Below are 25,385 nucleotides of genomic sequence, written 5' to 3'. Positions count from 1 at the left end.
GAATTCAAGAACTACATGTATAGGAACAAACTTCCCCTGCTGTTTACCCTTGCAGGGCAGAGCAGAGGCGCGTGAGGGGTGCTGATACACGTGCGTACGTATGCCACGCGTCCACGCGGTCCATCAGATCGGAGTCTGGCCAAAGATTGCCGATTGGATTCTTCTCGTCCGCGACCAAACCACCACCAGCAGCGGCCGCCGGCGTGAGGGGGATGTCGACGGCCTCCTCCTCCTTCACCGCCGTCTTCTTCAGCAGCGCCTTCGCCGCCTGCTTCGCTGAGGTACCGCCGCCCGCATTCTTTTCTAGCCTCCCTCGCGCATCACATCACACCCGTCAAATTGGGACGGCTCCCTCCCTACAGCACTAGTGACTAGTGTAGTAGCTCAGCTCAGCTCAGCTTTGAGTGGAAGGACCGACCAAAGAGGGAGGGAGATATCCCTGCAGGCTGCTACAGCACAGGAATTTGTTTGGATTTCAAGAGGCGTACTTTATATGGCGAGTTTGGGACTACTGGATCAACATAGATTGAGTTTGGGACTACTGGATCAACATAGATATACCATTAATCGTTTCTTTCTTTCTTGCGCCAAGAATTAGTAACTAGGAGAGGAGAGGATCCTTACTTCCAGCCAAAATGGATCCTTTCTATGCATCTGTTCAGGATGGATCCATAAGATATGACGATATGATTTGGATTTGGACTTGATTTACCAATGATATAATCAGGTGTGCACCATTCCTTTGGACACAGCCAAAGTGCGGCTTCAGCTGCAAAAGAAGACACCAGCAGCAGCTGCAGCCACAGGGGTAGGATGGGCCGCTGGTGGAGGAACGCTGGCCACAATCATGATCATCGCCAGGGAGGAAGGGGTTGCCACGCTCTGGAAGGGCATCATCCCTGGCCTTCACCGCCAGTTCCTCTATGGCGGCCTCCGCATCGGCTTGTATGAGCCTGTCAGTACTCCTCCCCCTTCCGTCTATATCACATTATTCATTTCCTTTTCTCCCCCTCCTCCTTCAATTCAAAGTGACTTCCTCACAACAACAAAGCAAATCTCCCCTCTCTTTCCTTGCAGGTGAAAGCTTTCTTTGTCGGGGGTACTGTTGTGGGTGATGCCAGTTTACTAAACAAGATTCTTGCTGCTCTTACCACTGGTTGGTACATCCTCCTCCCTCCACTTCAACTTCGAACAAATGCACTTCTTTCAGAATGCAACATGGCCACCTTATCCCTTATTTGCTGCAAAGAACGTGCTCGGTAATTTACCATGTCACGACATCTTGCTACTATTTGAATGCAGCATAAATCATGTGAACCATAACATCTATTATTTGACCCCTCATTTAAACCAATCCTCTTGTTTACTTTATTGGATATCCGAAGCATGGCTGCCTCTCTTGGTTCATGTCAGGTTTATCATGTACACAAGTGTTTTTTCCTTTTAACATCATAGCTAAAAACCAGGTCGGCTCACTTGAAGGGTCAGGCTCGGTATGGAGAACCATATATCCCTAAATGAATTATTTTGTCTCTTCTCAGGTGTCATAGCGATTGTTGTGGCCAATCCAACTGATCTTGTCAAAGTTAGATTGCAAACTGATGGAAAGGTTAACGCTGTCAAGAGGAACTATTCTGGAGCCCTTAATGCATATGCCACCATAATCAGACAGGTTAATTCTACAATTCATGGCAATCGTGGGCAGTAACTTTAGATGATTAGTCCTTTTGCCCATGGCCCTTAAACTCCTCATACTTACAGGAAGGTATTAGAGCTTTGTGGACTGGCCTTGGTCCAAATATCGCACGCAATGCCATAATTAATGCTGCCGAGTTGGCCAGCTACGACCAATTCAAACAGGTACCTGTTGACTCTCATTTGTCTTGTGGTGGTCATGGTCTTTAATTATCATTGTTCACTCCTTTGTTCTGTTCATGCAGATGTTTCTAAAACTTCCTGGGTTTACTGATAACGTTTTCACCCATCTTTTAGCTGGACTTGGTGCTGGTTTTTTTGCTGTTTGCATTGGCTCGCCGGTAGATGTGGTATGCTCTGCAAATGCTGGGTTCCCAGTTGCAATATGTTTTTATCTCACTGTAACCCCTACTTCGATGTATGCCTTGTTTTTCACCAATTTAACTATCGCAACTTCTATTTAGGTGAAATCAAGAATGATGGGTGATTCAACGTACAGAAGTACTCTTGATTGTTTCGCCAAGACATTGCAGAATGATGTATGGAATCCTTTCCCTGATGTTTCTTAATTTCTTCTGTCTATTGTGCCACAAATCTCTTAGCATAAATCATTTCCCTTGGGGCCTTCATTGGCAAGCTCATATGTGTATACATCCAATATGTCAATATCCATCTACCCTGAACACCTGTTGCTTTAAACTTCTTCCATACTCCAATGTAAAGCTTTCACCATTAATTTAATTGAGGAATCAATTGCACGCCACTACAGAATTGACTGCCACTTTCATACTGCAATACAGAGCTTGGACCTTTAATTCTATTGAGTGCTCAGTTACATGCCACTACAAAATTGTGGGCTAGTTTGCATTTGTTTTGATGTTGTGCAGACTATCGTTCTTTATGGGAATATTTACCAGTCCTAGTAAAGTTTGCTCTTACCAATTGAAATGTAGAAAAATAGAAGTGCTTTTAGAAAGCTACCGCAATGCCAAACAGAGCTTGGATGTTTGAGATTTGACACGTAAAGTTATCTCAGCCTCATGCGACTAAAAACATTGTGATTGATCATAAAAATGCCTTTGCGGGGATACAAAAGTAAGGATGTGTTATGTATCTCTTAATTGGACAAGTTTGCCATTTTCAGTTCATAAAGCACTCATGCTTTGCATGTTAAATATTTTTATGCAGAATCCTTAGCTGTAATTGTTAATTTTACTTTTAAAATCTTTATTGAAATTTCAATCTTTAAATTTTTAGATCTTGAAATTTGCAGAAAGGAGTATGAAATATAAGCCACTCATTTTTATGCTGCAATGTTTACATTTTAAGTTTTAGATTTCAGTCTTTGAAGTTTTTGTAAAGAACATTGCTGTGTCTTTATGGTTGAAGCCTGGGATTGCAATGTCCAGAAAATCTGGATTCGGATGGATCATAGTCCAATCAAGGAATATTGCCATTTATTTACACGAATCTTGTTAGGATTTTAGCGGAAGCATCATCAGGATCATCAAGCCAAGCACAAGATCAACACACAAGACACGATGTTTTTTAACGAGGTTCAGCCAAGTTGCCTACATCCTCGGGGCATGACTACGGGTGCTCCTCCCCAACTGTTTCAGTCTTGCCATGGTTACAACGGTGGTGCCTTCTATTTAAAGGCCCAGAATTAGGAGTTCGACTACAACTCTAATCCTAGTCCCACCTAATTACAACTCAAGTCTATCTGTAACCTACCATGTACACATATTCGACACATATTCTAACAAACTCCACCTTGACGAATATGCACGCTAACTTGAGTCTGCCATGTGTGAACCTCTGTGTACCTAGACTTGAGCCGTCTATCTCTGCTGCTCATCCTGAACAGTCCGACGAGGATGCCTCGCCACTAGGAACGTATTCCGCAAAATTTGCAGCTCCCACCTTCATGATTTCACCTTTCAATTTGTATTGATGACCTTCCATCTTCTCACCTATCATCACAGTCTTGCCATCCTGCATCACATTCAAGATCTTCTTATCTGACATCGCCTGATATAGCCAACCTTCTCCATGCAAAAATCCAAGCGATATTAGATTCTTCCTAAGTCCTGGCACATGCCGCACACCCTCAAGTAGCACTTATTGTCCATCATACATCTTCAGTTTGATATTGCCGACTCCCATAACACGGTAACCCGTGTCATCTCACAAGCGAGCAAGACCAAAATCACCTTCAGAGTATGAAGAGAACCACTCCTTGTTTGATGTTGCATGATATGAACTCGCCGAATCTAACAGCCACGCTTCACCACAAGACTTTTCACTTGATAACACAAGAAGATCACCATCGCTATCTGAGTCATCTTTCTTGGAAACCACAATATTTGCCATGCCCTTCTTCAGTTCTGGACAATCTTTCCTTACATGTCCCCAATCCTTGCATTTATAGCATTGTGGCCCCTTCTTCTTCTTTTTCTTGTTAGTCTCCCTGCCTCGATCACCTTTGATGAAAAAAGCTTCTCCAGATGAACTCTCACCAGCATTGTTCTTCCTCCTTTGTTCATGAGCAAACAACGCCGCAAGAATATCATCCACTTTGACTGCCTCTTTACCATACGTCAATGTTGTGACCAAGTGCTCATAAGACCTTGGCAAGGAACACAGAAGAATAATCGTCTTATCTTCATCATCAATTGTCACCTCCACCTTCATAAGATCAGCGACAACTTGATTAAAGATGTTTACGTGCTCAGCAAGATCTGACCCCTCCTGCATCTTCAGCCCATACAATTTTTGCTTCAGATACAGCTTCCGAGTCAATGTCTTGGACATGAATTGATCATCTAATTTATCCCAAATCTTCTTAGGTGATGTTTCATCCATGACATGGTACATGATCTGATCGGAGAGACACAACCTTATTGTCGCTGCCACTTGTGCTTGCATCTCTTCCCACTTGTCATCATCTACCGTGACTGGCTTCTTGTCGCTAAGAGCCTTCAGGATCCCTTGCTGCGCCAGCAAGTCCTTGACTCTTGTCTGCCAAAGCTCGAAGTTGCCAGTCCCGTCAAATCTCATCACCTCGAATTTGGACGCCATCGACGCCATCTATTTGTTGCCGCAGACCGCCGAATCCCGCTCACGTGTACCTCACGTGTGCTGAACGCGCCTCCGCACGCTCGTACCTGCGCCCCGCGTGGACGCACCGCCACGCACATGCCGAACCGCGCGTACGCCCGCCTCGTACACCGCCCGTGCACGATCTGCCGCTCTCAAGCCCCGTCGACAACCACGTCGCTTGCACACGACGAAGTCGACCCGCTCGATCGCCGCCCGCTGTTCACCGTCAACCGCCACAAGCAACGGTTCACGAACAGCCTGATTGCAAATCCCGCGATCTGTGAACTCCAAACCTCGGTTGCCTCTGCGTTCTGCGCTTCTGTTGCTGCACGGCACAACATATCCCCTGGGTTCCTTTTATTGCCCGGCCATCGACCTATCCAAGACAACGTCTCCGACACGATTTCTGACCAGCACTCATGGACTCCAAACCATATACGTCAACCGGATGACAACTCCGACCTGTGCACGATTCTCCAGCTGACCGAAACTCCTACGCGCCTTCTTCTCGTACGAACGCGCTTGGGCCCACCGCACCAAGCCAGCGCCGAGCGCCTCCTGCCCAGCGCCGACTGCTCTCCACGTCCTGCGCCCGCACGCCAGCAGCACTGGGTGACTCTCCCGTCACCTTGTGCATGCATGACCGAACAAACAAAAAAAACAACCTTTTTTATTTGGCAAAGTCTGCTGCCCAAACAACCAAAGCAACTTCCTTTTTCTTTATTCGACAATGGTGCTCGAACAAACAACCAAAACAGCTTCCTTTTTTGTTTTTTATTCCGCCACATGCACCTATGGTCACACTTGTACGTCTCCCGAGCCAACACGTCGAGTCGCCGTCTGATTCCGCCGACCAAGCCGTGCTCCAGCCGAGTCCAATCCGCAAACATGCAGCTGCATTTTTATTCCATAATCACGTCAATGGCCATGCAACACACATACTTGATTAATCCAAGTAGTCCTATGCATGTCGATGCATACGACTGCATGCATCTTTCTTTCTTTTTTTTATTCACCAATGCATGAGATCGCTGCATGCAAATCCCGACCCCACCAACTGCTCCACGCATGTGTTTTGGCCACAAGGAAGCGTCCACTCGGCCACGCCCCCTTCGCAATTCCCGAACGCCTTGACAACTTCCGAAGTCCACCATGGCTTTCGCCACCGCTGTCGCCGCTCCACCTTGAGCAAACAACAGCCGCTCCGATCTGGATTGACCGCCTGTCAATCAGACCGTGAGTCGAAGCCGCTGCCTTGTCGCAACGACTTCTAGCCGCACTGTCGAAACTAGCCGTCATGTCTGACCGACCCCTATCGAACAGCAGCCCCCAGCCGCTATCAACCCGATCTCCACGTCTGGACGGATCCCCATTGATGCAGCCCATCGGACGGTTCAAGCCGCCACGCTCGAAGTGTCCGAATCCACCGATCGAGTCGTCGATCGTCGCCATGCTCCACCTTGCGCCGTCCTTCCCCGGACCCGTGCAAGCCTTGAGCGGTGTGGAACATATCCTCGCGCCTTCCCTTGATCATTCTTCATGGCTCTGGTACCACTTGTTAGGATTTTAGCGGAAGCATCATCAGGATCATCAAGCCAAGCACAAGATCAACACACAAAACACGATGTTTTTTAACGAGGTTCAGCCAAGTTGCCTACATCCTCGGGGCAGACTACGGGCGCTCCTCCCCAACTGTTTTAGTCTTGCCATGGTTACAACGGTGGTGTCTTCTATTTAAAGGCCCAGAATTAGGAGTTCGACTACAACTCTAATCCTAGTCCCACCCAATTACAACTCAAGTCTATCTGTAACCTACCATGTACACATATTCGACACATATTCCAACAAATCTTTCAAAGTCTGAAAGCAAATCCATTAGGATTTAACATGCACGTGAAGTGATGAGGTGACTGCTATTTGGGGGGCATGACTCTGAGGGATGGAGGGTGAGAATTAATAATCGAGGTAGATGAAGGAGCATATTTTTTTGGCAGTATCTTGAAAGGTTTGTTGAGAAATCCCGAAGGGCGAACATCATTAGTGCCCTTGCAACTTGCAATGTTATATTTTGATTCATCATTGGCAACTAAAATGGCAGAAAGCAAATTAAATTTGTAAAGATTGCGTGAAATTCATCCAAGGGTAGAAACACTGCAAATTTTGAGTTCCCATTTCTATGTGGCTGTCACAACCCGTTCCCGATCGCAGCGCGTAGTCGTGGAAGACGGGAGGCTTAGGCCTAAGGCCTCTGCTGGGAGCCGTGACGAAGATAGCTGTGGTGCAAGGGGGGAGGGTGCCGAATAGACTAGGGTAGGAGAAGATTGACAGAGGAGGACATTGGGTAATTTCTGCTTGCTTAACTCCAAATTGTGCCCGGTATAAATAGGGCATACAAACTCGGCATGGAGAGTCCATGCCGCAATCCAAACCAACTCCTAATCCTTTCCTAAAAGACTAATTACCTTCTTTAAATAACTCTATATCTTGCCTAAACGACTTCTATCTCTTACTAAAAGCTCCCTTAACCTGAAACCTTCCTTTTATGCTGCCGGCGCCCTAGCTCTTCGGCGGTATTGCAGGCCCCACATGAAGGTGTCTCAAGCTGCACTCCTCCACAATTTCTTGTTGGATCCACTAGAAAATTTAGTAAGGGAAACTGACTAGGTGTTAGACTGGGAGCCATCTATTTAATCCAGCTACATTATGGGATGGACCATGGTCTTCGGGACATGTGAATTCTGTAAAGTTTTAGCAAGGGCAGTGGTCATAATCGCAAATTTCACAAAAGTTTTTTTAGAGAATCTGTTGAAATGTAAGTCTAGCTTTCTGGTATTTATTTTTTCACTCAGTAAGATGGAGGTTGAGTTGGTGGATAGCTTTTCTGTAGTTATTCTGATTGTAAGTTTTTCCTTGGTTTTCGTGGACTATGTATTATTTAGGAGGTAAAATTTGTTTTTTTTTTTGCTGACAAAACCTCCTGATTAACCTGGGAGAAAATTTCATAGGTTGGTGTTCATTCTTCAACCCCCCCCCCCCCCCACACACACACAAAGGAAAAACATACAATACATTACAGTTTCAGTTGGCCCACATTCGTTAAATCCCTTACGGATTTTGGTAGCATGGCATGGCAAAACAGCTTGAGATGGATCAGGGTTCCAAATATTGCCACTTACAAAAATGTTAATTTTGAATTAAAGAACATGGGTCATTATCATCCAAAAAGGAAAATAATCAGTTAGATAAAGCACTTCCATGACAAATGCGTGCTCTTATTCATCTGTGCATGTGTGCACCTCTTGTCTGTATGTTCTCCATCAACAACAGTCACTTGTCTTACCTGATTTATACTGGCACATATTTCCCTGATTTATGCTGTCACTTATCTTCCCTGTTTTATGCTGTCACTTATCTTCCCTGTTTTATGTCTGTTTGGTCTTCTCAATGCATGTATTCAGATAATGGCAAATGTTCCCATCGGTTGCATACCTGGATTATCTTGTTATTTGGTTTGCTGATTTTCTGGGACAACTTGAGATACACGGATTAAGGCTGTGTTTGGTTGCCTGTGCTAGGCCCAACCTGGACGGGACGGTCCAGGACAAGGCCTCGTACATGTGTTTGGATGCCTGAATCGGCTATGGTCCAGGACGGGATCTCATTCAGATTCCAAATATATTCTCCTTAGATGTATCAGCCGGTACCCTCAAATCGGCCGAACCACACTTAGTCCGTCCTGGAGTCGTCCGTGTGAACAGTTCTCGTTTTTTTAGTGTTTGTCTGATGCTCCAAAAATCAAAACGGTGGTCTTTTGTTGCTCAAAAAATCATAGAACTTTTTGTACGTGTTCCATAATCCATATGCAATCCATTTTACTTGGATTCACACAAAAAAACTATATAGAATTGTAACTAAAATTCTCAAAAAAGACTACTATTATAACTTCTAACAATTGTTATGGTCTCAAATAAATTCCCAGAAATATGAGAAAATTTACTAATATTTTTTTATGTGATGAACTAATTTTTAAAATTATTTATGACCTTAGGTTATATGGTGAAAAATTGAGTTTCTTTGTAATAATTCATTTATATATATTTTTATCATCCTATATAGTCCATCCAGAATCAACCCATTTAACCAACTAAACAGAATCTTGTACCAAGTCGTTCTATTCCATACAACCAACCAAACATATTCCTGTATCATCCCATACATCTGACCAAACAACCTATTTGTACCATCTCATTCAGGACCATCCCGTCCAGTCTCATCCCATCCAGGACGATTCCATCCCATTCAACTTCATTCAACCAACTAAACATTATCTAACTTGCAAAATTACTGAAGAACTTACCACATCAGTGTAAAAGGACATGCCTCAATATGCCAGAATCTTTATATTAAGGCAAATTTTGCTGCAGAATCTTTATATTAACCATATCTCTTTTCCTCCTTGATCTGGTTTTGGATGACGCAGATGCCTTTCCTTGTGGAGTGGTTTCTTCTATCTGCTAATTTAGAATATGTTGTATCATAGATGTTTTGCAGCAAATTATCACCAACTCACCATATTCATAACTGATGGTTCTTTTCTGCAGGGACTCCTTGCTTTTTACAAGGGGTTCATTGCAAACTTTTGTCGAATTGGGTCATGGAATGTGATAATGTTCTTAACTCTGGAGCAGGTAACAAAACATGCACGCCTTTTATTCTGTGTGTTCTATTTGTTTTTTTATATTAATGAACTATCAAGTCCTAGTCATTACTAAATGCCCAACATAGACTAGAGCTAAATATTGCGCGACTGCATTTTTGTCGCTCTCTCCCTTACACTCTCTCCCCTGTGGAAATTGCTGATTCTCTTTGTCTTCCTCTTTTGATGCAAAAAGGTCAGAAGATTCTTTCATTAAGGTTGACGCCTGCACTGCAAGGTTCTGGAATGATATGATCGACATGATTAAGGAAGCTACATGTTCCGAATCAACTGACAGGAAGCTATCACACGGTGCTTGGTTAAAGGAGGCAATATATGTATGTCATTTAGATATTCCATTGCATAGGACAATACGTTCTCATGTTTTATTTTGATTATTGTTATCATGTGGTAATTTCATATTAAAGACCACTCTGTGTTAGTATATTGTAGAGAGCATCACTATTCATTGCAAGTTGCTGTTTATGCAGAACATTTGTGAACTTTTCTCATTCAGATACATGTGAAACTTTAAAGGATAACCCGCCCACCCATGTTGATGCAATCCATGGAACGGGCTGGGTCTGTGCGTACGTTCAGAGGAGGAGCAAATTAGCACAATGTAACATTATAAAAATATCTAAATTGAAAAATAAATAGTACACAATGTAAGGCTAACAGAAGATATATAGCTGGAGATCTGATCTTGTTTGGACGGGTGGATTAGATCCAATTACTTGCACTGTTGGCGTGCTTCTTTCTGTCTCGCCTCTCATGGTGAGGCGCCATCGACATGGGTCTCTTTAGGGTCTGTTTAGTTGCCACCTTCAATCAAGTTGCCTGGCCTGAGCCCATGCTTGTTGCATAGGGTTCTCATGAGAGGAGAAAAATCCCACAAATCCGGTCCATGGGGGTAGCTGCAGATGAGATTTCACTCTGGCATGTAGATATGGAGGTTAGCCGCTTCTTTCATCGCTGAAATCCAGTGGTGTTCCCCTCATCCTTTTCCTCTTACCAGATCCTGCCTCATTCAGCAAATGGGACTTCACCAAAGCTTTGTTTGCAACAATCTGGTGCAACTAGGTGAGAACAAGATCCCCCTTTTGTATTCTTGTTTCCCCTTGCTTTAGTTCCTTACAAATCAAGATCTGTATAGACTATGCATGCGCAGGTGGCTTAGTATTAGAGCAGAGTATGCATGCAGGTGTTTAGTACTAATAAAACATTTTGATCTAGCATTGTAGAACTATGGTTTTTGAGTCTGCAACTTGGTCACATTTTCATAATTTTTGTCGTAGTTTTGATTTCAGATAAGTTAATAGAAAATACTAATGTCTCAATAGTTTAAAATGTGATGAGGCTCTATGTTATCCTTTCTAAAATGAGTTTCTTATTTATTTCTATCATCTAATTCTCATATGGATGTAGAACATGCTGTGTTCTAGCTGTTGTATTGACTATTATCCGATGACGACGACGTAGGCCTAATCGTAGTAGATTGTCTCCAAGGAAATATGCTCCGTTGGTGGATAGGGATCTGAACGAGGTTAGATGAGCTGTACAAAAGTATCGATACAAATTGTATCAATCAGCTCAGGATGAGAAAAGATGTGTTTTGGAAGCTTTCCTCGCAATTACGTGATGCTAGTCTACTACGTGACACAATGCATGTCTCGGTTGAAGAACAATTAGCTATGTTCTTGCACACAGTTGGCCGCTGTTGGGGAACAGGATGCTATACTAGCTTAAAACAAAAAATTTATACCGCATTCACCTAGAAAATCATGTTAGTAGGAGATCATAGATCGTTACCGCTCGATACGCAATGCAGCGGAAGAAGAGTTGGTGTAGACCGATCCAACGTCGTGCGCGTCAAACTTCTCGAGCAGCTTCTCGATCAGTTCCTCGACCAGCTCTGAGTAAGTGGTCGTGCTCCTCGACCAACTCCGAGCAGGTGGTCGTGCTCCTCGACCAACTCCGAGGCAGGTGGTCGTGCTCCTCGACCAGTTCGTCACGGTTGGCGACCAATCCCGAACACATCACGTTCAACTCGTCGAGAAGATCAGTGCCACAATAGAAGCAACGCTTCTACGGTATCCACACGTACTAGGCAGAAAAGCCGAGCGCCGATGTGCTAGCACTGCACGCGTGGCTAGGGTTTTGGGAGATCGTGTGGAAGGCTGCGGCTAGGGTTTCATAGTGGCTCAACCTCAGCACGCCCTACCCATGCCTCTCCTTATATAGAGCTCGTCAATAAACTCACATGTTGGAAGCCCTTTAGGACTCTAACTTCTCATGGATCACAATCCAATCAAAACCCATATACGAATCCAATTCACATGTTTAGTTCCAACCCATTAAGTGTGTGACCCGTTAGGTTCATGTGCAAACGGCTACAACTCGGAAACCTTTTTCAAACCAAAATCAATAACAGTCCCTAGCAGGACATGTTGACTCCCGAGTACACACAAAAGATCATATCGGCTGAACCTTGATGTACACATACACTGGTCCCTTTGCCTCACGATACTAGTCAAGCTCAAGGCGAGTTACATGCCACCCTTGTGATAGCTCGACCATTCACTCGATCAAGTAGTGGATTCATTATGACTAACTCTTTAATCATATTGGTATGGCCATCCACTTTCTCGATCCAACTACCTCAAGGGGCCCAGAGATATCTCTCCCGTTATCAAGGAGAGGCAAATTCCATCTTGATCGCTCACACCCCACAACATGTTTCATGATAAATCCAAAAACTACCTTTATGACTACCTCGTTATGGAATAGCGTTTTAGCAGTCTCAAAGTATGCCACTACACATTCTGGGAACCAATGACGATCTCAGGTCTATGGATCCTGCACGTACACCATTTGAGATAACAACTGATGACACGTCATAAATAACAATCCCAGTAGTATCTCAAGGTGGGTCTATCCAACATCATATTCTCTAACATAAATGTCCACATTATTGACTTAGTATCTCTATACCTATGATCCATGAAACGTGATTATCAGTCAATACATGTGTTGGTCTTGTGTATCATCACAATATACGCAACCAGGGACCGACTAAGAATAACATTATGATATAAACAAAGAGTTTCATGAACAAGTCACATACTTGCCAATCAAAGTAAACGATGGTCATTCTTCGAATAACACATTATTCAGAAGTGCATTAACATATCGTGTGATATAATCATCTTTATAATTGCCTCTAGAGTATATCACCTTCAATCTCCCACTTGCACTAGAGTCAATCATGTAAGTATCTAATACCCATAGCTCATCAGTGGTCGAAGGACATTGACTCTTGCTGAGAGTAATGCAATGTGACATTGGCAAGAAACCTTTCTTGGAATCCTGCATATTGAACATTTTCAATACCTTATCGATGTATGTACTCTGGCTTAATCCGATCAGCCTTCTCGACCTATCTCTATAGATCTTTATGCCTAATATGTATGCTGCCTCTCCAAGATCTTTCATTGAAAAACTCTTTTACAACGAAGATTTGATAGCATCAAGCATCAAAATATCATTCCCGATCAATAATATGTCATCTACATATAAGACCAAAAACACAGTGCGCTCACACTAGCCTTTTTGTAAACACAAAGCTCTTCTTCATTCTTAATGAAACCAAACCCTTTGACCATTTCATCAAAACGAAGATTTCAACTTTGAGAAGCTTGCTTCAGCCCATAGATGGACTTTTGTAGTTTACATATCTTCCTAGCATTTTTGGATCGACAAAACCTTCAGGCTGTGTCATGTACACATCCTCACTTAGGTTTCCATTAAGGAAAGCTGTTTCGACATCCATCTGCCATATCTCATAGTCATAATATGCGGCAATTGCTAGTATGATCCGGATAAACTTTAGCATTGCGACGGGCGAAAATGTTTCATCATAATCAACACCTTGAATCTGCCTGAAATCTTTTGCCACCAATCGTGCCTTATAGATGTGAACATTTTCATCAGCGTCTATCTTTTTCTTAAAAATCCATTTGCATTCAACTGGTTTGACACCATCAGGTGGATCAACCAAGTTCTAAATTTGATTATCGTGCATGGATTCTATCTCGGATCTCATAGCTCCAAGCCATCTCTCATAGTCCGGTCCCACCACCGCTTTAGAGTAGGTCTTAGGTACATCATTGTCCAACAATAATATATCGCGCCGCTCCATGGTTGGAAACATAAACCTCTCAGGTGCGCGGCTGATCCTTTCTGATCATTGTGGGGATAGTGTCTTCACAACATGTTCTGTAACATCCAATTGTGGTTCAGTAGGAGCTGAAAAACTTTCTGATGGTTCTCGAATCTCTTCGAGTTGCACCATGCTCCCACTGATATTCCTTGAGAGAAACTCTTTCTCTAAAAAAACACTGTTTCGAGCGGCAAACACTTTGCCTTCTTCCCGGTTATAAAAGTAATATCCTTTGGTTTCCCTATGATACCCCACAAAGAAGCATTTATCTGATTTGGGAGTGAGCTTATCTGACATCAAACACTTCACATAGGCCTCACAACCCCATATCTCATATGATGTCTTTACAGATTTAGATGGAACCCTATTTAAAGTGAACGCAACAGTTTCTAGAGCGTATCCCCAGAAAGATAATAGAATATCAGATTGGGTCATTATGGATCGGACTATGTCCAACGAAGTCTGGTTCCTCCATTCGGACACTCCATTCCATTGAGGTGTCCCCGATAGAGTCAACTGTGGAACAATTCCACATTGCTTTAGATGATCATCAAACTCATGACTCAAATATTCACCTCCATGATCAGATCGCAGAAATTTAATTGTCTTACCAAGTTGTGATTTTGTACTTCATTTTGAAACTCCTTGAACTTTTCAAAGGACTCAGACTTGTGCCTCATTAGGTAGATGTAACCATATCTACTAAAGTCATCGGTAAAAATAATGAAGTACTGAAAACCACCTCTAGCGATAGAGCTCATTGGTCCACATACATCAGTATGTATAAGGACCAACAACTCACTCGACCTCTCTCCTTGACGGGTGAAAGGCGTATTAGTCATCTTGCCAAGTAAACAAAATTCGCATGTATCAAATGATTCAAAATCAAATGAATTAAGAAAACCATCTTTATAGAGCCTCTGCATGCGTTTCTTATTTATATGACCTAAGCGATAATGCTAAATAAAAGTGGGATTCAAATCATTAAGCCGAGGCTTCTTCATATTAATGTTATAGATAGAGACTTGCTCAGGATCTAGAATATATAATCCATTCACCAATGGACATTTACCATAGAGCATACCATTAAAAAAAATCAAACAACACTTGTTCTTTATTATGAAATCATATCCATCTTCTTACAAACATGAAGAAGAGATAATGTTTTTGCCCAAGGCAGGAATGTAATAATAATTATTTAATTTCAAAACTAATCATGAGGGTAGCAATAAGGAATAAACACCGACAGTCAACACAACAACTTTTGCACCATTGCCGACACAAGCATACATCTAGCCTCTTGCACACTTTCTAGTCCTTTTCAGTCCCTGCAACGATTAGCAAGTACGAATCATCGATCCAGTATCAAATACCCATGAATCATTAGGACGAGTAGCAAGATTAATTTCAATAACATTTATACCTAAAGTGGAAGTCTTACTTCCCTTCTTTTTCTTGAGTTCTTCCAAGTATATCTTGCAGTTCCTCCACTAATAGCCAAGCTTATGGCAGTGGTGGCAAGCATCAGAAGCAACAGGTCTAGCCTTGGACTTTTTAACAGGTTTAGGCTTTGAGCTTGAGATCTCATCTGACGTTTTATCCTTGGCCTTACGCTTTCTCTTCTTGCTATCTTTCTGAACCATCATCACATGACTAGAGCTTTTCTTAATGCTTTCCTCAGCAGTTTTAAGCATTCCATGCAATTCAGTCATGCTCTTCTCCATGCTATTCATATGAAAATTCAAAATGAACGGCTCGAAGCTCGTAGGGAGTGACTTGAGAATTACATCTGTACCTAACTCAGGACTAAGGGGAAAACCAAGTTTTTCCAGGCTCTCAAGGTAACCAATCATCTTGATCACATGAGGACTAATTGGACTGCCTTCTGTCAACCTGCACGCAAACAAGGACTTGAAGGTGTTGAACCTCTCGGCCCTAGCTTGGTTCTCAAACATGCTTCGGAGTCCCACAATCATATCGTGAGTATCTGCGTTCTCATATTGCTTCTGAAGCTCAGAGGACATAGTGGTAAGCATGAGACAGCTAACATCGAGTAAATCGTTGGTATGCTTCTCGTAAGTCCTCCGATTAGCAGCAGATGCATTATTAGCTGGTTCATCAGGATGTGGAACCTCTAGAATATACTCCTTTTTCTCTTGTTTGAGAACAACTCTCAAATTTCTATACCAATCAATAAAGTTTTTTCTAGATAGCTTTTCTTTTTCAATAATCGAACACAAATTAAAACTGGAATTGACATTAACAGTAGGTACCATGATCTACAATAGAAATAAATATGAAAAGTTTAGTACTATATTTATTTAAACATTTCATTAAACAATTTAACAAAAGATACTCCCACTATATGTTTTGAAACCGTTTCCCTCTAACGACATATAGTGGAACAAGATCCATATTCAACTAGGTTCTAATGAGCTTTGGCATCACTGCTAGAAACTTAGGTGATATAGGTAAGCAACATCTTGCTAATCACATCCCTATGTGACTCTTATTTGTTGGATGGCATCGAATGCCCCGGCCCCAACACTATGCCCCAAAGCGCAAAACCGTTTTGATAACTTTGTTAAGTAAACCAACACTATGCGTGTGGATGTCTTATATCCATCCTAACTGGTTAAGATAAAAGATGGCACCCTGCTTTGGTATACCTAACAAACAATGATCAAAACCTAAGTAGGTGCAGCTATTGGAAGGATATCAATTATTCTTAATTTTTCTGAGAGAAGCTATTCTATCATGTAAACATATCCATCTAATAGAAAACATGAATAAAACAACATGACAGAAACATAAATAAGCATCATAGGCAATCATATTAATTGTGATATAGTATAGCCCCTTCACATAGTGATCTCTATCGTCATGGTTCCTGTCCTCCGATTCATCATGCTTCGAGTCTCCATGGTTATGTATTAGTCTATTACACCTAATAGCACTAGACAAATTACATGAGAATATGAAGCATCACATGTCGGCACGCATGATATAATAACATGACAGCCTTGGGCTGCAATTAACCATGACACGCAAGTCATGAAAATTACAAACATACATCACATATATAATAAGGCCATACTAGTCACAACATTCTTTGCAAAAACGAGTTAAGCGTGGAATCGAGTTCTAATGTCGCAACATCAACATATTATCTTTACAAGCTCTAGGCTCGAACAGCACGGCGGATTGATCATATCAAGCCGATTTCGAGTCATAGATCATATCTATGAAATCGCTATGAAAACCTCTCAAAAATTCATAGATCGTATCTATGAAATCGCTATGAAATCTCATCGGATTGATCATATCAAGCTGATTTCGAGTCATTCACAATGCCTCAATTTTCATTGGATCAATCATATTGATCGTCGCGTGAGGTTTTCTGGAAACGACAACAACACATACAACCTCGATCTGCTGTTCTTCCGACCACTAAGCGGCGCGCACTGTCAGCCCTTATGATGATTCTAGCAGGTAGGGGCAAGTCGCACACGCGGCCAGGTGGGAGATCAAGCTAATCCTTTTGGTCGTATGGTTCCATCGATTCGCACCTCATCTAATCCCAATTACACCAAAACATGCAGCGACCGATCCATCACATGAACCGATCACTAAAATAATAGATCCAATCTATTACTACCACATATCACATATATGTGACCGATCCAGATAAAAAACTACGCAAGATATCTCTGATACCACTGTTGGGGAACGGGCAGTCTACGCTAGCCTAAAACAAAAATTTTCTACCACATTCATCCAGGAAATCATGCTAGTAGGAGATCATAGATCTTTATCACTCGACACGTAGTGCAGCGGGAGAAGAGTTGGAGAAGACTGATCTAACGTCGTGCGTGTCAAACTCCTCGAGCAGCTTCTCGATCAGTTCCTCGACTAGCACCAAGCAGGTGGTCATGCTCCTCGACCAGTTCGTCACGGTTGGCGACCAGTCCCGAACATGTCACGTTCAACTCGCCAAGAAGATCAGTGCTGCAATAGCACCAGCGCCTCTACGGTATCCACAAGTACTCCGCAGAAACACCGAGGACCGATGTGCTAGCATCTTATGCACGGCTAGGGTTTTGGGAGATCGTGTGGAAGGCTGCGGCTAGGGTTTCGGAGTGGTTCAACCTCAGCACGTCCTACCCACTCCTCTCCTTATATAGAGCTCGTCAATGGGCTCCCACGTTGGAAGCCCTTTAGGACTCTAACTTCTCATGGATCACAATCCAATTAAAACCCATATACGAATCTAATTTGCATGTTTTGTTCCAACCCATTAAGTGTGTGACCCGTTAGGTTCATGTACAAACGACTACGACTCGGAAACCCTTTCCAAATCGAAATCAATAGCGGTCCCTAGCAGGACATGTTGACTCCTGAGTATACACAAAAGATCATATCAGTTGAACCTTGATATACACATGCACTGATCCCTTTACCTCACGATACCAGTCAAGCTCAAGGTGAGATACATGCCACTCTTGTGATAGCTCGACTATTTACTCGATAAAGTAGTGGATTCATCATGACTAACTCTTTAATCATAATGGCATGGCCATGCACTTTCTCGATCGACCTACCTCGAGGGGCCTAGAGATATCTCTCCTGTTATCAAGAACGGGCAAATTCCATCTTGATCGCTCACACCCCACGACATGTTTCATGACAAACCCGAAAACTACATTTATAACCACCCAATTACGGAATAGCGTTTGGCACCCTCAAAGTATACCACTACATATTCTGGGAACCAATGACGATCTCAGGTCTAAGGATCCTGCAAGTACACCATTTGAGATAACAACTGATGGTATATCATAAATAATAATCCCAATAGTATCTCAAGATGGGTCTATCCAACATCATATTCTTTAACATAAATATTCACATTATTGACTTGGTATCTCTATACCTATGATACATGAAACGTGATCATCAGTCAATTCATGCGCTGGTCTTATGTATCATCACAATGATACGCGATCAAGGATCGACTAAGAATAACATTGTGGTATAAACAAAGAGTTTAATGAATAAATCACATACTTGCCAATCAAAGTAAACGATAGTCATTCTTTGAAACACATTATTTAGAAGTACATTAACATGGAAGTGTGATACAATCATCTTTATGATTGCCTCTAGGGCATATCACCTTTAGCCGCAATTTGAGAAATCGTGGATTGAATTGTTTGTCAAGAAATCTAGTGAAATAGCTCGTCGATACTTCAACGAGGTCTTGAAAGCTTCATGTTATCTCGCCAAGGATATGATAAAGCTTAGGTCTGTAGAGACACATGCAAAGATAACCAGTAGCCCCGGGCGGTTCTATCCCTATTCTAAACTATCTCTTGTTACATTTGTTTGATATTCTAATTCCCATCCTTGAGTCATTTGAGTAATAAAAACGTTTTCCATAGGATTGCATTGGGGCACTTGACGACACCCACATCCCTGCATTTGTCCCTGATAACATAGTTAATAAGTTTAGAGGCCGTAAGTCCTATGCAACTCAAAATGTGCTCACTGTCGTAGACTTTGATTTGAGGTTTACCTATGTGCTTGCTGGACGTGAGGGTTCGGCGCATGACTTGGTAGTGCTCAAGGCTGCCCTCAAAAAGATAAAATGGAATTCCAATACCTTAAGGTGTTCAAATTTTTTTGATAGAGCAATACACATATTCATCTCATGTGCAAGCAAATACTACTTAGCTGATGCCGGTTATGTAGCAAGACCTGGTATACTACCACCATATAGAGGTGTTCGGTACCACTCGAAGGAGTATGAAGGAGGGAGAGAACCACGAACACCACAAGAGTTGTTCAATCACCGGCATTCCTCACTTCGCACAACTGTTGAGCGAGCATTTGGAACCTTAAAGAATCGTTTCAAAATTCTTGCGGGCAACCCGTTCTTCCTGTATAAAGTCCAAGTCAAGATTGTGATAGCATGTTGTGTGCTACACAATTGGATCCTTGATAATGGTCCTGACAACATCATATATGATGAAGCTCGTTGATATAGTTCATTGCTTAGGTCATCTAGATTAGCTTTAGATCAAGGAGAGGAGAATAGGCAACGGGTGGCAAAACAGGATCATCTAGCTGACCAGGGAACGCTAATATTCTCCTTGTTCTAATTTGTAAAATTAATTCAGCAAGTGTAGCACCATTCTCTTGTCTTGTATGACATGTAAGACTTATGCTTCAGTTAATCATGATACTTACCTATTTGTTGGTTCCCTATTTGTGTTATTGATGTTCTATAGTATAAGCACAAACTTGAGCTATAATATATTATACGATGAAAATTGAGTCCACGATATTAGAACTCATTTGCTACAGTTATAACTAAATGTCAATTTCTTCATATTTCTCATACTTAAATACTTCACAATTATACCATAAAAATGAACAAATGCAAAAGGAGTAACCTCACCACATTTCTAACAAATGGTGAGTGCAACATCAGGCCAATGACGAGCCAAACATTGTCTGGCTGCCTTCTCTACTCAAGCATCATTTCAGGGCATCAACCAAACACTGCCTTGAATTTGAGAGGTGTCTAGTTAGACAATTTGTCAAGCAGATTCAAGCTACCCCGAGGCACCAAAAATGCTAAGGCATATGGGTGAGGGAAGCAACCAAACAGCAGCCCCTTAGTGTTTCATGTAATCTGCCTCTTCCTCCAACCTCCGTGTGGGGTCGCTGGGATGAGGGATGACGACGGTGCCTCTGTGCCATGGCCACACAGGACAGCCCTTTCTTCTCCTTGCCGGGCTCTTCTGCTAGGTCAGTGAAATATCTATATTTGACTTGGAGGATTTAATCCTCACCCAGCATAAGTGATCTTAAGGTTTTCCAAAAATTCATAAAAGGTTTTTAAAAAGTTCCGAATTCCATGAAATTTTAATCGGGGCAAAATGCATGGTTACTCAACTGTTGTAACTAATCAGTGATCCCTCATTTCATATCTGCAAAACTAATTACTCCTAAGAGAGGTAGGAGAAGGTTAAACTGATTGAACCAAGAATAGTTATGGTAAAAAAAAAATAAAGAAGAAAGAGCCATTTCCCTGTCTAGATCGGTCTTTTTCTTCAAAAATTATGAAAAGTGACAAGACACCCGTACACCGCTTTTTCTGCATCTATATCTATACTTCTATACTATACATCTTACATAATCAAAAGATCCATAATCAAAATTGATCCGCCACCTTCTTTCCTTCTTTTCCCGCTTCTTTCCTTCTCTGCCTGTCAAATTAATTAGTAACTAATTTGAAAACCTCAAACAATGTACACACTAATTTGGAAAGCCGTATCAATTTGGCATAATATTAATTTTTCTTGTGATTTTTTTGACATCTATCATACTATTATTGATTTCACATGTGTAACAGATAGGTGGTTGCTACTGCATAGAAGTGACTTATATACCGTCAACCACTGCAGCATACATTTGTGGAACCGTGTGTGCCTAAAGCTCAGAACGCATGTGCCAACCATGCATGTATAAGTAGCACTCTGTTTGCAAAGAGGTGCAGGGACCAACACAGCGAGCGAGACGCTCGCATGTACAAAATGAACCTTGCTATACACACACCAAGAAAAGCCCTACGAAAGTGCTACAAAATGGACACCTCGGCCGCCAGTTTGATGCATCGCAGGCCCACAAAGACTCATCAGTTCCATTCCATCTAACAGTCGTTTTGTGAAATTGTAGAAACGTGATTGCCAATCTAGGCTCACCACGGATACATGTTTATATAGGGCCAATTGCCAAGAGTTTTACAAGTTTAGGAGAGTACAAATATAGATGGATTCGGCCTTGACTTAAATACAAAATCTATTTCTATCTATAGCCAAATCCTTCTAATGTATAAACTCTCCTTTAATGTTTACACGTACAACACATAAACTCTAACAGCCACCCTCAATCTAAATCTCTCTTATTCTTGAGATTTAGATTGCCTCTAAAGTCATTTAGCTTCGTAACAGGAAGAGCCTTGGTGAAACCATCAGCTATTTGCTCTTTTGTGGACACAAGCCGAACCTGCAGCTGTTTATTAACAACTCTCTCTCTGACAAAGTGAAAATCTATTTCAATATGCTTAGCTCGAGCATGAAACACAGGATTTGCTACCAAATAAGTAGCTCCCAAATTATCACACCACAAAAACTGGTGATTCTTTTAACTGAACACCAAGTTCTACTAGCAAAGATTCCATCCAAACTACCTCCGCAGTAGCATTGGCCATAGATTTATATTCTGCCTCAGTGCTAGAACGTGATACTGTAGCTTGTTTTCCGGAACTCCAAGAAACAAGATTCGGACCAAAGAAAACTGCAAATCCACCAGTTGATCTTCTATCATCAATACTGCTAGCCCAATCCGCATCAGAGAAAACACTTAATAATACGGAGCTGGACCTCACAATCTCTAGGCCAAGACTCAAAGTATTTTTCACATATCGCAGAATTCTTTTCACAGCAGTCCAATGAACAATAGTAGGAGCATGTAAAAATTGACATACCTTATTAACTAAAAAAGCCAAATCTGGTCTAGTAAGCGTAAGGTACTGAAGAGCTCCTACCACACTTCTATATTGAGTACCATCATCTAAACTTAACTGTACTCCATCATTACAAGAAAGTTTTTCCGAAGTAGAGAGAGGCGTAGGGGACAGCTTGCAATTCAACATACCAACTCGAGTAAGAATTTCCCGAGCATATTTTTCTTGAGACAATAACAACCCTTTGCTGTTGCGCTGTACTTCTATTCCCAAAAAATAATGTAAATCACCTAAGTCTTTTAGTGCAAAATCTTTGCGAAGATCAGAGAGCAAAGCTGAAACTGCCTCACTTGAAGAGCTTGTCACAATAATATCATCAACATATATGAGCATATAAATAGTAAGGTCCAACTTTTGATAAATAAATAAAGAAGTATCTGATTTAGAGGCTACAAACCCAAGATCAATGAGCTTAGAACTTAGTTTAGCATACCAGGCCCTCGGAGCTTGCTTTAATCCATAGATAGCTTTGTCAAGCTTGCACACAAGATGAGGAGCATCCGTACTCTCAAAACCTGGTGGTTGTCTCATATAAACCTCCTCTTCCAGAACACCATGCAAGAACGTGTTCTGAACATCCAGCTGTCTCAAGCACCATCTTTTGGATACTGCCACTGAAAGTACTAGTCTGATTGTAGCTATCTTAACAACAGGACTGAAAGTGTCCTCATAATCAATACCATATCTTTGACGAAACCCCTTTGCTACCAAACGAGCTTTATATCTGTCTATTGTGCCATCAGCTTTCTTCTTAATTTTATACACCCATTTACAGTCAATCAAATTTGTACCTTTCTTCTCTTTAACAAGACGCCAGGTCTGATTCCGAAGAAGTGCATTAATCTCATCTTGCATAGCCTGTCTCCACTTAGAATCATTAAGAGCTTCTTGTAGATTTTCTGGTTCACCTGTTTCACGGAAATTACACGAACGTATTGTACCATCAGTGAAAATCCTAGGCTTAACAATCCCACTTTGTGATCTTGTATGACGCCGTGGAGGAAGACTAATGGGAGCTGGTGACACACTTGATCCTGAGTTAGCCATAGAGGATCCACCTGCAGCTGAGTTAGAGATGGGCGCAGGAGACGCTGTACGTGGTGCATGGGCTGCGCCTGCGCAAGCGGGAGACACAACTCCTGTCCCCCCAAGTGTCGAACCGGGAGACGTTGCCGCGGGCACGGGAGAAGAAATCGGTGCTGTTGCCGAAGCAAACTAGGATCCAGCGCCTGATTCTCCTGCAAGTGACGCCAGATCAATTTGGGATCCGGTGTTCGGATCAGCTGTGGCATGTGACTCGGTTTGCACTTCTGTTTGCTCCGCTGAAACATCCTGCAGGCTAGCATCAACTCCAGAGATACCATTAGTAATATTTGGGTCAACAAATAATACACGCCCTGGGTTAGAAAGATGACTAGGACGAAAAGCAAGTTATTTTCTCAACAATGGTCATGCGTTGGGATGAAGATTGGCAAAGGGAAAAATATTTTCATCAAAAGTAACATCCCTAGATATATAGATTCTACCGGTATTGATGTCAAGGCACTTGAACCCTTTGTGCATGGAGCTATAGCCAAGGAAAACACATCGAGTAGAGCGGAAGGACAATTTTCGAGAATTGTATGGTCTAAGATTTGGCCAACAAGCACAACCAAAGACCCGAAGAGAGTTATAATCAGGTTTTTCCTTGAGAAGGCGCTCAACAGGAGTATCAAAGTTGATCACCTTACTTGGTAAGAGATTTATGAGGTGGGTGGCAGCAAGAAAAGCTTGATCCCAATATTTTAATGGCATAGACGCATGAGCTAAAAGAGCAAGACCAACTTCAACAATGTGCCTATGTTTTCGTTCTGCAGCACCATTCTGTTGATGTGCATGAGGACAGGATACACGATGTGTGATTCCTATCTTGGTAAAGAAGGAGTTTAATTTTTCATATTCTCCTCCCCAATCCGACTACATAGCAAGGATCTTTTTATTGAACTTTCTTTCCACAAGGTTTTGAAAGTTTTGGAAAACTTGATAGACATCAGACTTATGCTTAAGGAGATAGATCCAAGTATATTTACTAAAGTCATCTATGAAACTGACATAGTATATGTGGTGACTAGAGGAGATAGGAGCAGGTCCCCACACATCTGAAAAAATTAATTCAAGAGCAGCACTTGACACTTTATTTGACTGTGTATAAGGAAGTTGATGACTTTTGGCCAACTGACAAGCATCACAAACTGAATCAAGAATTCTATCATTATTACAAGGAAGTTTATTTGAACTAAGCACACGTTCCACAATAGGGAAGGCCAGGTGCCCTAGCCTACTGTGCCATCTTGTAGTAGATGGTTTATTGACTCCATAAGCTTGTCTACCAAAGGTTCCTCTTATGCGTGGTGACACTAGGGGATAAAGACCACCTTGACATCTACCTCGATGAAGGATTTTCTTCGTTTCCTGATCCTTGACAAGAAAGAAGTTGGGGTGAAACTCTAGAAAGGCATCATTATCCAGAGCTAGTTTATGAACAGAAATGAGGTTTTTACTAGCACTAGGGACATGAAGAATATTCTTTAGATGCAGATTTTTACCAGGGGTATGTAAAATTGTATGACCAATATTACTAATTTTCATACCTGAACCATTTGCCGTATGGACTTGATCTCGTCCTGTATACTTGTCACGGACGGTTAGCTTCTCAAGCTCACTTGTGACATGATCTGTAGCGCCGCTATCAGCATACCAGTTTGTATCATAGCCATACGCAGTAGTTGCAGCCCCTGCAGATTTGCTGTAATTGTTCTGGTCATCGTCTTTGTCATATCTATACCAGCATCTTGGTGCTTCATGTCCCTCCTTCTTGCAAATTTGGCATTGTGGCTTGCCATTGGATTGAACACCGCTGGATGACTTAGGCTTAGGTGTGTTGGATCTGTTCCCATTGCCACGACTTTGTAGTCCACGGCCACCATGCCCTTTGTTGAAGTTGCCGTGACCTCTGTTGTTATTATTCCTACCACGTCCAGCTGCATTAGCCGATGACTGGAAGTGGCTTCCTTCATTGCTGTACATCTCCATGCGCT

At 42.1% G+C, this 25,385-nt stretch overlaps 1 protein-coding gene across 2 annotated transcripts; it reads left to right on the top strand.

Moving 5' to 3' along the window:
• The first annotated feature begins 59 nt into the window (after positions 1-59).
• On the top strand, positions 60-10,086 carry LOC133888686 (mitochondrial uncoupling protein 1-like). Of its 2 annotated transcripts, none has more exons than XM_062329017.1 (9): positions 60-281; positions 728-955; positions 1,078-1,156; positions 1,542-1,672; positions 1,762-1,860; positions 1,941-2,045; positions 2,160-2,234; positions 9,399-9,485; positions 9,690-10,086. In XM_062329017.1, the coding sequence occupies exons 1-9, from the start codon at positions 213-215 to the stop codon at positions 9,708-9,710; spliced, it is 894 nt and encodes a 297-aa protein (XP_062185001.1). In that variant the 5' UTR covers positions 60-212; the 3' UTR covers positions 9,711-10,086. The 2 variants fall into 2 exon arrangements, with proteins under 2 accessions (XP_062185001.1, XP_062185002.1); XM_062329018.1 differs by having other exon boundaries at positions 61-281; positions 753-955.
• The last annotated feature ends 15,299 nt before the right edge of the window (positions 10,087-25,385 follow it).

The sequence above is a fragment of the Phragmites australis genome, chromosome 13, assembly GCF_958298935.1.
Source record: "Phragmites australis chromosome 13, lpPhrAust1.1, whole genome shotgun sequence".
Classification (NCBI taxonomy): domain Eukaryota; kingdom Viridiplantae; phylum Streptophyta; class Magnoliopsida; order Poales; family Poaceae; genus Phragmites; species Phragmites australis.
The sequence above is the reverse complement of the archived record's forward strand: the minus strand, read 5'-3'. Positions and strand labels throughout refer to the sequence as shown.

Coding starts and splice junctions, on each gene's coding strand:
- LOC133888686 (XM_062329017.1), top strand. CDS start 213: ATGTCGACGGCCTCCTCCTCCTTCACCGCCGTCTTCTTCAGCAGCGCC. Junction 1,673..1,761: donor ATGCCACCATAATCAGACAG/GTTAATTCTACA, acceptor TCATACTTACAG/GAAGGTATTAGAGCTTTGTG. Junction 1,861..1,940: donor GCTACGACCAATTCAAACAG/GTACCTGTTGAC, acceptor CTGTTCATGCAG/ATGTTTCTAAAACTTCCTGG.